Consider the following 16105-nt stretch of genomic DNA (forward strand, 5'->3'; position numbering starts at 1 on the left):
AAACACCAGAGTTGCAATTTTACAAACAGTGATATTATTAATACAAGGATTTATAATATTCAAAAACGAGCCATCTCGAGCGATCTTCTATGACTCCAATCCTTGTATACCATCTATTGTCATCTAATTACCTGCGAGGGTGGGAAAAACACGTCAGCTATATGCTGGTGAAACGTTGACTAGATAAACATTTATAACAGTCGTTAAATACAAACATAGTTTTCTGTTTCACAAACTCAGCAGAAATTCACGTCCATTCCTGGGATTTGTACCACTGCCTTACACACACAATTCAAAGGTTCCCCGAATACATAGCCCCTGTTCGGAGACAACCTTCCCCTAGGCTATGTAACCCTTATGGAGAACTGGTTATGACTGACTTGGTTTTGTATGCCAATTATCAGTTATGTTTGGATCCAGACACATGTGTATTCGGTCTGAGTTGCTTTTTATTATCTATTTTGTATTATAACGATTTTAGAGATTATATCTCATGTAAACATTTATCAGAGTCTTTGTAATAACCAACCAGTCTATTACAAGAGTAAAAATCAGTTCAGATAGTAAAAGGTTAACGTGTTCACCTTGTAATATCAGTCGGAATATCAAAATCCTTAGCTTCAGTATGCTATCAACCTATATTCATAATAGGTGTGCATAAGTACCTAGTTGGTATTATTCAGCAGACTTTTAAGTCTGTTTCAGTTCAGCAGACTCGAGGTCTGATCAGCAAACTCTTAGGTCTGACCTAACCTTAGTATAGTTATGGTCGTTTTTTGAAAATACTTTGGATTTAAATATGACGTTTGGAATAGCACGCTTTGGCCTAATAGAGGATATCACGTTGGCAAACTTCTCCAGGTAAGCAAACGGGTCCCGCGGTTGATTGGGATGTATACGAATTGCTTTCCTTAGGCAAGAAGAGTCTACTAATGATACCCACCTTCCAGTTACTACATGCCCGTCAAAATAATAGTTTTGGTAACATTACTTCACGTGGAAGCAACGTCTTACTTTGAAAACATTAATTGGAAAAAGTTTACAATTTAACGACTACATCCTTGACTAAGTTATATCTATGTATTTAAAGTAACTAATAAAGTAACTTAACCTTAATCCTACCTTAATCGGCTAGGCGGAACTTAAGAACTTAAGAAATCAGCAGCACTTCGGCTTGTGCCTTGTTTTACAAGATCAACAGCTCGTTAATCAGGGTAATGACACCTCGTTTCTTCGCGAGAACAGCCCTCGGAACCCCGGAACAACCTTGACACGATTTCCTAGGTTATGTGTGTGAAATGAGTGTGAAATGGTGATGGAATGGGCTGAACCCGTAGCTGCCCTTTTATATGTGAGATTTGCAGACCATCACGTAGCGCGATAGCCTTTTCCCAAGGTCGTCGCGTAGCGGGACACCGCAATCAACCAGGAGTTGCCACGTGTTGACACATGGTTGGCCACGTGTCCCGGGCTTAGTTTTAAAAACGAGAGGCGAAGAAAAGCGACAGGGTTTAAAACAGAAGCGTGAAGCGCCAGGCGCAAAAGCGAGAGCTTTTCGTACTCGAGGCGAACGTAATTATATAATTTTTATATATGTATATATCATGGGTATTTAGCATCTTGACTCATGATGTAGCTATATTTAAGCATTATATATGATTTAATATATAAACTACCTACACATATGACCTAAAAAAGCATATTGTACAACATTTAGATGCTTAAAAACCATTTTCGTACAAAAGGTGAGCGCTTCACCTTAGCTTTAGGTCGTTTTTTGCCTAAAAAGCTCGCCTTTTGAACTTTGCTAGCCTTGACTAGCCTAAAGCGAAGAGGCACTCGCCTTAGGTCGCCTCTCGCCTCGGCTCGCCTCAGGCGTGCTTTTTTAAACCAAGGTCCCGGATTACTTAACATGGTCACCCCGTAGCGCAATGATCCTTTGGGTTTGGCCGTCGCGTAGCGCGGCTCCCCCCTTTTCTTGAATGGTGTGATACTCTGTCGCGTAGCGCGACGAGGTTTAACAGGAGACCATCGCGTAGCGCGATGGGTCTCAGAACTCAAATTTTCAATCTTAGTCCCTCAACTTTTAAATTAGGCATTTTTAGTCCCCTAACTTCTAAAATTTGCATTTTTAGCCCAAAACTAGATGGGGTATTTTCAAGGTGTTACAGCTAATGTTATTTAAATATGTCCAAAAATTCTATTTGATTAAAAATTAACTGGCTACATTTGCTAATAAAAATCACAAATACAAAATAGGGCCCCTTTTATGTCTATGTTTATATAAATGCAACTACTTAGGTATTTATTAAAATGTAAGCGAACGCACATAAGATCTTGTTCCAATAAGATATGTTCATTAATATTTGTTCTTTTATGTTGTTTGTATTCGATTATGTTCATGAACTGCTCGTTTAGAATGTTAACAAGCAAACACAAACGAACACAAGCATGTTCATTTTCTTCTAGAGCAGGCACGAACAAGAAAATGCTCATGTTTATGTTCGTTCAGTTCGTTTACAGGCCTGTATAGAATTAACCAACAAACCTTTTTATCTTCTTGAAGTGCTTGTAACTCATCTACAGATTGAATAATGATTCCTTCTACCTTGAAACATAACATGACATGTCAGCATTGCAAAGCTATCAGAACTGATTTTTTGAAACAGAAAAGGTCAAAAGTAGTCAAATTAAAGAGGATGTTACCCTTGATAGAGATCCACGTTAGAGGAATCTCAAAATCCAGTCAAGGTATCTAGTATCTACATGTAAAAATGAGGCATCCGAAATCTCGAAGACAGCCTAGACATATATTATATCAGGTCGGTTTTGGATATATTTTCACCAAGCCAAAATCTCCAAGAACCGGATATTTGATTATATTTTAATTATAGTAACAGTGTATCACTAACTAACGTTTTCACATACCTCCTGATCGACCCGGGTTGACCCAAACCAAGCCAATACCTTTTCAAAATGGCCTGTTTTGACCTAAACCAAACTGATACCTTTTTAAAATGATGGCTCGTTTTGGCACAAACCAACCCAATACCTTTTTGAAATGGCCCATTTTGACAAAAACCAAACCAAGACTTTTTTAAAACGGCCGTTTTGACCCGAACCAAGCCGATACCTTTTTAAAATGGCCCGTTTTGACCTGAACGAAACCGGGCAAAACCGAATGATTGAACCAAAATGTTTTAGACCAAGACCCTAAATCAACTACAAATAATATAATCCTAACTCTTTAACACACATAATTATGTACCGGCGGTTATATTATTAAATTAAAGCTCAAACTTGATACACGAAAAAGAAACATAATACTTACAAATTTGGTTGGATCCATGTATGGCTATAAAAAGACAAACTGCTATAGTGGCCGCACTACTAAAACTATGACCATAGTGATCTTTGAAACCTTGTGACTTTTGCACTGCATAAATAAATATAATAACCATCATATAGTGAATAATTGTTAATATGATAATGATATACTTCATAAATGGCAATATGAAACAACGTAAATGCAGTTAGTAAAACCACGAGAGCAGAGAAAACAAACACCTTTTGCAGATACTTGTACCATTTGTATGAATAATAAAGAAATGAACACATATCAACAACTATCCGAATTTGATTATAATTATCCTAACTATCAGAATGCAGTTAGAAGGGGAAACAAAAGAGAAGTAAAAGCAAATTCTATGTATAATAATCAGAGCAAAACTGAAGAAACAAATAAAAAAAATTATAGGCGGTGTATTTTTAATTGCATTTTTTACAAATAGGCCCGTAACCCGAACCCCGGCCAACTCATTTTCCAGATACAGTTTAATAGTACCTGTAACACGGTAACAGTAACACAGACACTTAGAATATAATCTCCTCCTCTAACTGAAAATGTTTCTTGTTTTCTTTCCATTGTCCGCAAAATACCCGTAATATCATTGAAACTAATAAACTTTCAGTTAGACTGAAACAAATAAACTTTCAAGTTTCATCACAAACTATTGCAAGTTCAAATTTATAACCTCATAGTCAACTCATTGGATGTAAGCATAACTCAAGTCAACCAAAGAGAAAGATAGCCCAGTTATCTGGAAAAAAAAACTGATAAATTGTATTTAAAAATTATATTATTCATAAATATCATTAAAAATGAACAAGCTGACCTCGTATATGAGCTGAGCCCAAGCTAGGGTCACAAAAGTACCGGCAGCCTTTGATAACAGCTAATAAGGAACTTTCGTTTCCCCTATATAAGTCTTGTACAAAGTCTACTGCAGTAGGGTACCACAATCTACAATAAAATGTGATTTTGAATTTTAAATGATATAAATCCTCTTTAAAAGTAAATAAACACTCGGTAACAAAAAAAACGAAGACATTTTGATCATATATATTGATACTTTTTCCAAAGCTATGTGCCACAGCAATCTAAAACATTTGAACATTTGTATGAAACTTTAATAAAAAAATATGTGTGTGTGTGTAACCTTTCAATTTCATCAAATTTGTACCGTTGACCATTGACTTGGGCTGAAGCAAAGCCCGGCTCACCTAGCTTCACCAACTCCAAAATCTTGAGGTGATACCAAAAGTGTAAGCATTTCAGCATCTGAAAAGTTATTGAGAACATGTGTAGTTGAAATCAAAAGTGAAAGAAATTCAAAACTGTTTGAGCAGAAAGTCAAAATTGGTACCTATACCATCACTGTTCATTTTGGAAGCAATAAGGTGTCCATACGAGTCAACACTTCCCAATTTTAGGCAATATCACTACTACCTGAAAAATGTGGATTACATAGAACAAGAACAATAAATAAGAAAACTATGTATGTTTTGACATAAGTAACATTAGAATTAGAGCTAACGAATAAAAGATATGTTATTTCATAATAAAGACTCCTTAATTTTGAATTGAGCAAATGCACTCTCGATTTCTTTCAATAGAGAAGAGGCTGTTCACAACCTATAAAGGTAAAATTCCATGTCTATTAAAATTACACCAATTTGAGAGTATCATCAGGATAATTGTGTAGCATTAAGATCATACATATCAAAGGTTACCTAATTTTGTTCAAGTATAAGAAGACTATGTTTTCCTACGTTGACTAAAGAATCATTCAAATAAACCTATCAATATTGGAAACAAGTTGATGGTAAATTGGCCTGAAAACAACCATACACTTGTTATCAAGCATTTAAACAACCGAAAAGTCGATTAGATTAGGGTTTAGACTGTAGAGGTTTACCTGATCTGCCTCAATCTGCCCGGAAATCTTCCGATCTGTTTCCAAACCCTTATTTGTAATGAAGGTGAGCTCTCTGCCTGTGAGAGGATGGTGGTAGTACAGGAGGAATACTCTCACAGATCCACTTGAAATTATATCTTATCCTAGACAGAGGGTGGGTGTGAAACCCTAGAATTCAAATTCAAGAACGGGAGGCTTCAAGCTTTATGAGGAGTTACCTTGGGCAAAGAGGGTTGTAAACTCTTAATTTTAAGAGTCTTATATGTATTATAATATAGCATAGATGCCAAGAGGCATTAAGTCATAGCGGGGCGTTAAGGAAAGGGCTTTGAAGCCCCCGATGCCCACGTGACACTGTGGAGGGGAGGTGATGCCCCTCACTATAGCATACAGCCTAAAAAAGTGGGTTATTCACAAACACGCGTTGTTCATCTACATTGCCACCAACTGTCATGGCAGAATACCACTTCATTGTAATGGATCCGGCAGCAACATCAATCGACATTGAACCAACTATGATTGGTGGAGGCATTGAAAATCCGTAGACCGCAGCAGCGGTGGTGGCAACAAGTTTTGGGATGGTCACCAATCGCCAAAAATCCAAACAGACTGAAGGGCTTCAAAGGCCTAGCCTTTGCCTCCAACAATAGCGGTGAAGCTCCGACGAGCAGAATATATTATTTCGTTTTTCATGATCCATATATAATTTCTGATTCTGGTGAATTTAATATAGGGTAGAAAGACAAGATATTAATGTTTGAGAGGTAGATATGAAAACAGTAGAAACAATGTGTATAATTGTGTTCATACCCGACAGTTTACCCTCATTTTTATATTTTTTTAACTGGTCGTTATTTTTGTGATCATATTGATTTCGGTCTGTTAATTTACAATCACTTTTTCGGTACCTAGCCCGGTTTGGTAGAGTTACAAACTTGTTTATTGTAAAGCAAACACTCCTAACAACATAGTATATTCCAACTTGTAATCTTGCAAATAAATAATTTAAACTCTTGCCAAATCATGTATTAACAAAATAATAAACTTACACAATTAATGTTACTCCTCTCAAATACAATCATTAATTTGAATAATGGAGGGAATTGAACACAAAACAATACAAAGAAAAAGCTTGCAATCATATATTTTTAACCAGTTTGACCATTTGATAGTCAAACAACAAGAATACTATACCTTGATCAATGCCCATAGCAACACCTTATGAGTTATTGCATCTCATATATTGTTTGAACAAAGACCGATCATCACGCGGTTCATATGTTGCGAGAAAGTAAACATCTTGGTCAACTGACTTTGAATATCCTTCCAACACTTCAACTATTTCAACAAATCCGGGCCGTTTATGTGGATTACTTGACCAGCAACGGTTAATAAGTTTGCGAAATGCCCTTGGACATGAAGCTGGCAATGGTGGTCTAGCATTCTACATAAATAAATAAAAAATAAAATAAACATGTAAGAAAACTTGTAACGTTCTTTTTCCTTTAATTTTAATTTATAATTGTAAGTTTTGTATTACATTGAAATAGAAAGTAAGCCGGTAACAAGCTGACTTTTATTCAATTCGGGCCCAGTTAATCATATAAATGGGCCTTATAAAGTAAAAATGATGGTTCAAATGGACCCAAACATGGAGTTGACTTAGTTCGTGTTGTATAAAGCTCGATCTCGAATCATGAGTAATTTTTCAAGCTTGGGTTTAGCTCGTTTATTATTTAAGAAATATGCTATTATTTCACTTATGCATATTATAATTATATAAATATTTTTCTGTATATTTAAATTTATATAACGTTTTATATATAGTATTTAGTTATTATAATAACAATTTTATAGATAATAATTATTATGTAAATATTTATTGATATATCAAATAAAAGTTATTCAAAGAAGGCTTGCTAGCCTACTCTAGCTTGTCAAGCTCAAGTTCGTTTAATAAACGGGCTTATTTTTAGCCTCGAGCTGACTCAATTCAAAATTTTAACAAGCCGTTTTAAAGTAGCTCACGAACATATTTCCTCGCTACACATTCATCACCTATCGCAAAACGATTAAAAACATACCTTTTGGCATACCGCAAATGCCGCCTGTTCGGGAGTCATATCATCAAACGGTGTCAACGCGGTCAAAAGCTCCCACATAACAATGGCAAAACTATAAACATCAACTTTCTTTGTATGTTTCTTTTCTTTAATCATTTCGGGTGCCATCCAACGATAAGTACCCGTAAACCCTTTCGTATTCCCGCATTGAGATTCCAAACACGAGATCCCAAAATCGGCCACTTTTACACACATGTTTTCACCGAGCAGTAGATTCTCAGATTTAAGATCCCGGTGAATTATACCCTGCGAATGAAGATATTGCATTCCCCGTGCAATATCGATTGCTAGCTTTAGAACTAAGTTTGGGTTTAGTGAATATGGTTCTTGTTGATGAAGAAACGCCCTTAGTGAACCACCAGATAAGTACTCGTTTATTATGCAAAATACCGGAGGTTTCTTGCAGGCTGCAAAAAACTGCATGACAAACATAAATTAACAAACATAAATGAACGTACAAGAGTGAACATAAACATATTTGAATGAACGAATGTTCACGAACATAAATGAACGAACAAGGCATGTATTCATGTTTGTTCGTTAAATTAAATGAGCAAAATTATCAACCATTTAACACGAGGCTATTCGAGGTGGTAAGATAGTCGGTAGGCTTGTAAATGAAGTGAACGTACATGAGCAGCGCATGTTCGTGTGTGTTTGTTTAAGCTTTACCGAACAAACGATTGAACATGAACAATTAAACTAACGTGGTTTCTTGTTCATGTTCGTTTGTTAAGAAAATGAACATGTTCGTTTATGGTCATTTATGTTCGTTAACTGTTCACAAAAGTAAACAAACAAACAAACATAATTTATTGAACATAGATGCATGAACGTAATTGAGCAACACCAATTAAAGGTAAACGTGAACAACAATATATTGGGTTTATAATTTTGTTAAAACTAAAATAAGAACGGCCAACATTACAATTTCATAAAGTAAACTAATTCATAACGAGCCTAAAAAACTTCAATGAATAAATGAAGTAACGAACATAAATGAACAGAAATGGATGGATGTAAAACATGAAATAAAGCATCATGCAACTAGTGGCACTTATGTTGCCAAAACTGCACAAGATGTGACCCTTTAAGTTCATATGATAAACTGTAAACAATAATGAATGTTATTTAGCATCTCCATGTGTAACAATTATAAAAGGTAGGAACTTTTGGTAAAAGCAACACATAAAAAGAGATTCTATAAATTAGTCAAACAAATTAAAAACAGTAAAAGCACTTCCTTTCACTCAAACCTATTTATACCAAGATTATGATTATGCTTTTAACAGCAATAAACGATTATTAATCACGCCAAATAAATGCAATCGGTATGATAATCAAGCCGCAAATCTTTTGAAAACATATGCAGATAAGAAAACAATGGGAGGTTAATATGATACAACATATCACCAAATGGATATTATCATGATGTAATGCTTTAATATGAGACAAACAACAAAACTTAACCTTGGTGTGTTGAGATATTCAGGTCATAGAAATGTAGAAAAATCAAATGAGTTAGAAAAATTATTGTGGGCCATGTTATGAGAATAAGCAGCTGGCAGTGTCTCAAAAGGTCTTAATCAGTTAATCTAGCAATCTATCTATCACAATTAAATTGCAAAAACCAACCACCAAATTGATCATTTTTTTCAAAGAATCACAATGAGATTTGTATGAAAATGACCAAAATCACTTTAATGTTATAAAATCCTCACTAGTGACAATTTTAACAAGATGCATTTACAAATAGAATACTTAAAATTTTAGGGAATTAAGTGATTTTGACGGAAATGGCAAAAAAAAATTGAAACTAAGAGTACGTTTTTCAACGGAAATGTAAAAAATGAGGAAACCATGTGAACGAAAATGACAATTTACTCTAATAATAATAAAAAAAATACAAATAAATCTACAGATATTGGTCTAAAATCCTTAAAATTCTTAACAATTCAAAACCAAGAAAGCAAAAAGAACAACTTACAGTGATGATATTCGGATGATGAAGACGAAACAGCAAAACAACTTCAGAAATAAACTGTCTTTCCAACATCAAAGCCAAATCTTGATCTTCTTCAGGCTGACTAATAAGCTTAACAGCCACGTCATTTTGCTTGTAAACACCTCTGTAAATCCTACTATGTCTCCCCATGGCAAACTTATTCCCAATAAACAGTTGTGACATGTCAGCACTCCATTCCAGTTCCTCTTGTTTCTCCCCTTTGCCTTTGATCTCACCTCCAGATGATATTAAATATTTGGACCATGATTGTGCCCGTTTGTATTCGCCTAATGATAGTCTTCTTTCTACCTTCCCATTATTAGAAATCTGATTAAACCAACTGAATTTTTTCATATCTTTTTTTTTTTTTTTTGTTATTTTTCACAAGCTGGCTACATTTATATATAAATGATTTTGAAAAAGTGAAAGTGAAAAGTAACTGTTAATGAAAAGAATAAGAAGATAGGAAAAAGTGGATATGAATATACATATATAGGATTCTGTGCAAGCAGCTTTGAGATTGGTGAAATTAATCTTTATGGTTGTCTGAAACTGAATCTGAAGACAGATATTCAACTACGTGAATTTATTATGTATTTTGAGGAAGAGGAAGAAGGTGGTGGTGGCCGGAGAAGTGAAGTGAGTTGTGTTGTGTTGTGTTGTGTTGTGTTGTGTTGTATTCAGTCGGTGGTTAATTATCATAACGTGAGAAGATCCATTTCAAAGGAGACAAGAGGGGATTGCACTTTGATCATGACGTCTAACATTTTTTCTCTCTTTCCTATTTTGCCCTTTTTACTTTATTATTATTATTACTAGGATATAGTTCGTGTAATACACGGAAGGTTAAAAAAATACAACAAAAAAATTAAATTTTAATAATATAGGTAATAACATAACTTGTCGTCTCAAAAGCATATTAAAATATATTTATATGTCTAAAAATATGTTTAATACAACATATTTTTATCTTATGGATTCATAATAACATACCTTATGAAAGAATGATTTTGTTTTAATAATATAAATAAGTAGATTAAAATTACATAGCTTATTAGGTGTAAATTATAATTTTGGAAATTGTTGAGGTGTAATCTTATGTAGATAGCTTAATTAAATGCCATGTAGAAACCATGTTGCTTTAATGTAACAGTTAGATTAGATTAGATTGTAAATTTAGAGGGAGTACACTAGTACCTATACACACTCGGGGTCGTTTACCTAAACTACTCATTTAACCAATCAATAAGTTAGTGTCATATCAAAACAGCTTAGACGACTCACTTAATCAACAATTAATTAATAGAATAATGTCACCTCAAGTCAATAAAAATCATCCCAACAAAAATCTCATCTGAGCACATGCACCCGTTCCAAATTACCAAGAAATTTGCTCGGCCAAAGGGGGTGGTTTCCACAGGGTACTTGACTACTCTGACTAAGGACTCGGGTAAGCCAAGTAAAATGCCCTTTCTACCCTTATGGTCTGGTACAACTGGTTTTGTAAAATATGCGAGTTGAATTGTGGTTTGTTAAAGTGTTTATTATGGAACCCATAATTTGTTCAAAACCGTGGGAATTTGTGTACATGTTATTTTAAATGTGATATACTCGACGGTCATGTAATCACATTTTTTTTTATCTCTTTCGATACTTATTATTTTATATATGAGATGTACATGTGTATTTTATGATTCTCAACATACTATACGATTGGTTATGTAACAAATGTGTCCCTTATCAAGAATTTCTGGAAAAAAGACATGCAAGTTTAGCGGATTGGCGGATTTTGACATGCGATTTTCAAGTGGTGAATCAGTGATAAAAAACGCAGCAGAAAACACAGAACGTATGCCAACTTGCAATATTATTAATCAGAAAATCTACATCAAAAAACTGATTACAGAGGTGAGTATTTATAAGAACTAGATGACTCCTAATTCTACTCAAACTCAAACACAAACTATCTTTATCTAATATACTTAAATAGATAAACCAACATGTTTATTTATTCCTTAATATTAGAACGAGTTTGACTATGACTCGAACTCCCGGTTTGGCCCGACTCACCAAAACCGGTTCGGTAGTTCCCAACATTCATCCCCTGAATTTCTGAACCGTATTCGGGAGTTCTTCAATTCTAAGTAAATCTCTCATTTCCTTGAATTTGATCTTTGCTAGTGCCTTTGTTAGTATATCAGCTCGTTGTTCGCTTCCGCTGACGTGAACAACATCTATTTCTTCAGCTTCATAACATTCTCGAATAAAATGATAACGAGACTTTATATGCTTAGTCCTTTTGTGGAACACGGGATTCTTAACAAGTGCAATAGCCGAGGTTTTGTCAATGTAAAGATTTACTCTTTGAGGCGGTTCACCCAACAGCTCGCTTAGTAACTCGCGAAACCATACTGCCTGACATGCTGCTTCTGTAGCAGCCATATACTCGGCCTCACAAGACGAGAGTGCCACGGTTCCTTGCTTCTGCGAACACCATGAAACCGGCTTGTTTCCAAAATAAAATATATGTCCCGACGTGCTTCGACCGTCATCCGGGTCAATATTATGACTACTATCACAAAAACCAACAAACCTCTTCATTCCTCCTCATTCATAATTAATCTCGAACCCAACAGTTCCTTTTACATACCTCAGAATCTGTTTTATAGCTGACCCGTGAGGCTCTCGTGGACTTTGCATGTACCGACTTACCACCCCGACCGAGTATGCGAGATCGGGTCGGGTGTGAAGTAAATACCTGAGGCAGCCGACAACTTTTCGGTATTCGGTTGGGTCGATCTCGGCTTCATCTTCAGCTTTCGAAAACTGCAACCCGAACTCCATAGGAACGAGAGTCGAGTTACTCGGTTCCATCCCGGTTTGAGCCAAAATCTTCCTCGCATAAGCCTCCTGCTTAATTTTAATTCCACCTTGCTCTTGTGAAACCTTGATTCCGAGGTAATATGTTAAGTTTCCGAGGTCTAACATCTCGAACTTAGATGCCATTCCTTTCTTGAACTCGTTAATAATGCTCAAGCTCGTGCCTGTTACAAATAAATTATCAACATAAACAGCAACGATTAGTAAATGTTTTCCGCCTGTCTTGCGGTACACCGACTGTTCTTTTGAGCAACAAACTAACTTCATATCCTTTAAAATCTGATCCAACTTGGTATTCCAAGCTCTCGGTGCTTGTCTCAGCCCGTACAAGGCTTTAAACAACTTATAAACCTTATATTCCTCGCCCCGTTTTTCAAAGCCTTCTGGTTGAGACACGTACACATCTTCTTTTAACTCACCGTGTAAAAACACAGTTTTCACGTCTAGATGATGAATTTCCCATTCATTGGCAGCCGATAAAGCAATCAATAAGCGAATGGTCTCGATACGGGCCACGGGTGCAAATACCTCATCGAAATCAATCCCGTGCTGCTGAACATACCCTTTCGCCACCGAACGGGCCTTGTGCTTATTTATTGTACCATCTGAATTTCTTTTAACCTTGAATACCCATTTTACCCCTATAACTTTAACACTATTCGGTGGCTCAACAAGCCTCCAAGTTTCGTTCTTCACGATGGAGTCAATTTCAGCTCGCATAGCCTTCATCCACTCGCTCTTCTTTCTCGCTTTGTCATAACAATTTGGCTCCTCATCGGTCGTAAGCCAAAGTTCATCATAGTCGAGATCAACGTGTAGTACATAATCATCTAGTTTTCGGGGTAAAATGTGAACTCGCTCAGATCTACGAATTCTGGTTTGAGCTCGGACCTGATTTGAGGCTGTTACTGGGTCCGTTGACTGCCCAGTTGACTGCTCAATTTGGTCCGTAGGCTGCCCAAAGTGGGTTGTTTCAGGTGCTGCACTTTGTGGGCTCGAATCAGAATTTATTGTCTGGCTTGCGTTGCCATTCTCAGCAAATTCTGAGCCCCTCGATGAACTTGACGGGCTGCTGTCAATACTAGGCTCATTCCTAGTAGGATTTATCAATCCAAGTCCAGAATGCACCAAATCTCCCCACACATGCGTTAACATACCCGGTTCACTCTCGTTTCTTTCAACCGGTTCTTTCCAGTTCCAGCCAGCTCCTTCGTTAAATTCACGTCCCTACTGACATGAACTTTTCTGGTTCTCGGGTTGTACAAACAATACGCCTTTGAGCCCGGTTCGGTTCCGAGATGAACTAGCGATATTGAGCGATTGTCTAACTTCTTTAGATGCGTAGCTTCAACTTTAGCATATGCCATACACCCAAATACTTTTATATGCTTCACACATGGTTTTCTTCCGTTTAACTTCTCATACGGCGTTTGATTGATTAAAGCTCGGGTTGGTACCTGATTTATAAGGTACGTTGCGTAACGGGCAGCTTCCCCCCACAAATAATTAGGAACCTGTAATGCTTTCATTATGCTCCGAGTCATCTCCATAAGAGTCCGATTTCGACGCTCCACCACGCCATTCTGTTGAGGCGTATATGGCGCGGTGAGATGCCGAATGAGCCCATTATCTTCACAAAAACCTCGAAACTCGTGTGAAGTGAATTCTCCTCCCCTATCGGTTCGGAGCGTTTTGATCATCTTCTCGGTTTCTTTTTCGACAAGCGCCTTAAATTTCTTGGACTTTTCGAACGCATCACTCTTTTCCTTCAACAAGATTATCCACATATATCGTGAAAAATCATCAATTAAAACAAAAATATGCTTGTTACCTCCGAGTGTTGTCGGTGTTATCGTTCCGCATAAATCACCGTGTATTAGTTCTAGAACCCGAGTAGCTCGATACGAGGTTGCGTTCTGGAAAGCGTTTCTCGATTGCTTTCCCACCACGACTCACATAAGTTCTCTCCATGTTGGATATTTGGCAACCCGTGCACCATCTTCTTTTTCACCATGGAATTTAGTTTGTTAAAACTGATATGACTGAGACGTGCATGCCACCTCCACGTATCTTTCTCAATCACCGTCATTAAGCACACCGGGCTTCAAACCTTCAACTTTATCTTGTAAAGTCGATTACTCGTTCTAGCTACTTTCATCAATAACCGACCCTCGGTATCGTGCATCGTTAGGAACTCATTCTTCATCTGAACATCGCACCCCGACTCGGTTGCTTGTCCAAGACTGATTATATTACTTTTCAGTTCCGGTATGTAATATATTTCAGTCATTAACCTTTGTTCACCTGATTTTTCTTGGAAAAGTATCGACCCTTTCCCCTTAATCTCAACGCACGACCCGTCACCGAACCTAACTTTACCGGTTGTTCGTTCGTTCAACTCCGAGAAAAACCCACAATTTCCCGTCATATGATTACTAGCCCCATTATCCAAATACCAAACGTCTTCCATCTTGGTGTCGTTTTCATATCGATCCGGTCTTAAACGCTCCTCGTTCAAGTGGACCGTTTCATGCATATAAACGACCCCGTCGGATTTTTCGGTTTCAGCTACGTTCGCCTCCTGTTGTTTTGGTGGTTTTCGGTCCGGACACGCTGACGCGAAGTGTCCGAGCTAGTCGCATCTGTAACATTGCACCTTGGACCGGTCTTTTTTAGGCTTGGCTGTTCCTGAGCTTGAACCTGCCTCGTTATTAACCCGCTCTTGATCTTGACTACCCGACCTACCACGTCCACGACCCCGGTTCCCATAACTACCTCGACCAAGAACATTATCACCTTTTCGGTTATTATACGAGTCGGACCTGCCAAACATTAGCCTCCCGTCCTCATGTAGTTCTTCGTTACCGATTCGTTCATCGTAAGCCTTCAATCGACCGACCACATCTTCATACCCAACTTCCTTCAATTTAACAGTTTGTTTAATTGAAGCAACAATGTGAATATACCTTCGGGGAAGGCTAGTAAGAAACTTCTTGACAAGCTTCGTCTCATCCACAACCTCACTAAGTGATGCAGATCTTGAAGCAACACCCGACAACCTGTTGGAATATTCGTCAATAGTTTCTGTCTCCTTCATTCTCATGTTGTCAAGTTCTTGAGTTAGGGTTTGTAACCTAGCCTCTCTCACTCGATCAGTACCCATGTGACGAGTTTTGAGTGCCGCCCACAACTCCTTGTCGGTAGCCATGTTCCTGACTTGCATAACCTGATCTTCGGGAATAGCTTGAAATAAGAGAGCAACAGCCAAACTATTCTGTTTGGCATCTTGCGATCCGGGATCAATCGCATCCCAAACCCCATATACATTAAAAATCGCCCTCATCTTCATAGCCCACACAGTGTAATTAATAGAGTTTAACATTGGGCAATGAAGGGCCGGCGTCCCACCGTCCTTAACCGCTCCTGATGTCGAACCAGAACTCGATTGAACCATGTCTGGCCTTCTTCTTGTTCGACTGTACTTCTGATTAAAAGACTTTGGTGTTGGTGGCTCTGAATCCAGAACGTGACTATAAACCCTAGTCACACTGCAGCTATCTTCTTAACCCAACTCCGGACGTCTCCTTTGTTGAATCCCCACAGCAGCAGGTCTTGATCATAACTAAGCTCTGATACCAATTCAAGTGGTGAATCGGTGATCAGAAACGCAGCAAAAAACACAAAACATATGCCAAATTGCAATATTATTAATCAGGAAATCTACATCAAAAAACTGATTACAGAGGTGAGTATTTATAAGAACTAGATGACTCCTAATTCTACTCAAACTCAAACACAAACTATCTTTATCTAATATACTTAAATAGATAAACCAACAT

At 37.2% G+C, this 16105-nt stretch overlaps 2 protein-coding genes across 2 annotated transcripts; both read right to left on the minus strand.

Moving 5' to 3' along the window:
• Nucleotides 1-6477: 6477 nt before the first annotated feature.
• On the minus strand, nucleotides 6478-9740 carry LOC143612354 (serine/threonine/tyrosine-protein kinase HT1-like). The gene is made up of 3 exons (XM_077086361.1): nucleotides 9369-9740; nucleotides 7343-7798; nucleotides 6478-6702 (listed from the first exon to the last, which is right to left on the minus strand). The coding sequence occupies exons 1-3, from the start codon at nucleotides 9738-9740 to the stop codon at nucleotides 6478-6480; spliced, it is 1053 nt and encodes a 350-aa protein (XP_076942476.1).
• Nucleotides 9741-14898: 5158 nt separating this feature from the next.
• Nucleotides 14899-15720, minus strand: LOC143612349 (uncharacterized). Its single transcript, XM_077086357.1, has one exon. The coding sequence runs from the start codon at nucleotides 15718-15720 to the stop codon at nucleotides 14899-14901; it is 822 nt and encodes a 273-aa protein (XP_076942472.1).
• Nucleotides 15721-16105: the final 385 nt, after the last annotated feature.

The sequence above is a fragment of the Bidens hawaiensis genome, unplaced genomic scaffold, assembly GCF_021521415.1.
Source record: "Bidens hawaiensis isolate Kalapana, Puna unplaced genomic scaffold, B.hawaiensis_p1.1 tig00034419_1, whole genome shotgun sequence".
NCBI classification, from domain to species: Eukaryota; Viridiplantae; Streptophyta; class Magnoliopsida; order Asterales; family Asteraceae; genus Bidens; species Bidens hawaiensis.

Bases quoted from the DNA above. Each gene is read 5' to 3' on its own strand.
- LOC143612349 (XM_077086357.1), bottom strand. From the start codon at position 15,720: ATGGTTCAATCGAGTTCTGGTTCGACATCAGGAGCGGTTAAGGACGGT.
- LOC143612354 (XM_077086361.1), bottom strand. From the start codon at position 9,740: ATGAAAAAATTCAGTTGGTTTAATCAGATTTCTAATAATGGGAAGGTA. The intron at 7,799-9,368 runs GTAAGTTGTTCT...TTTGTCATGCAG, and splicing joins ATCATCCGAATATCATCACT to TTTTTTGCAGCCTGCAAGAA. The intron at 6,703-7,342 runs GTATGTTTTTAA...TTATTTATGTAG, and splicing joins CATTTGCGGTATGCCAAAAG to AATGCTAGACCACCATTGCC.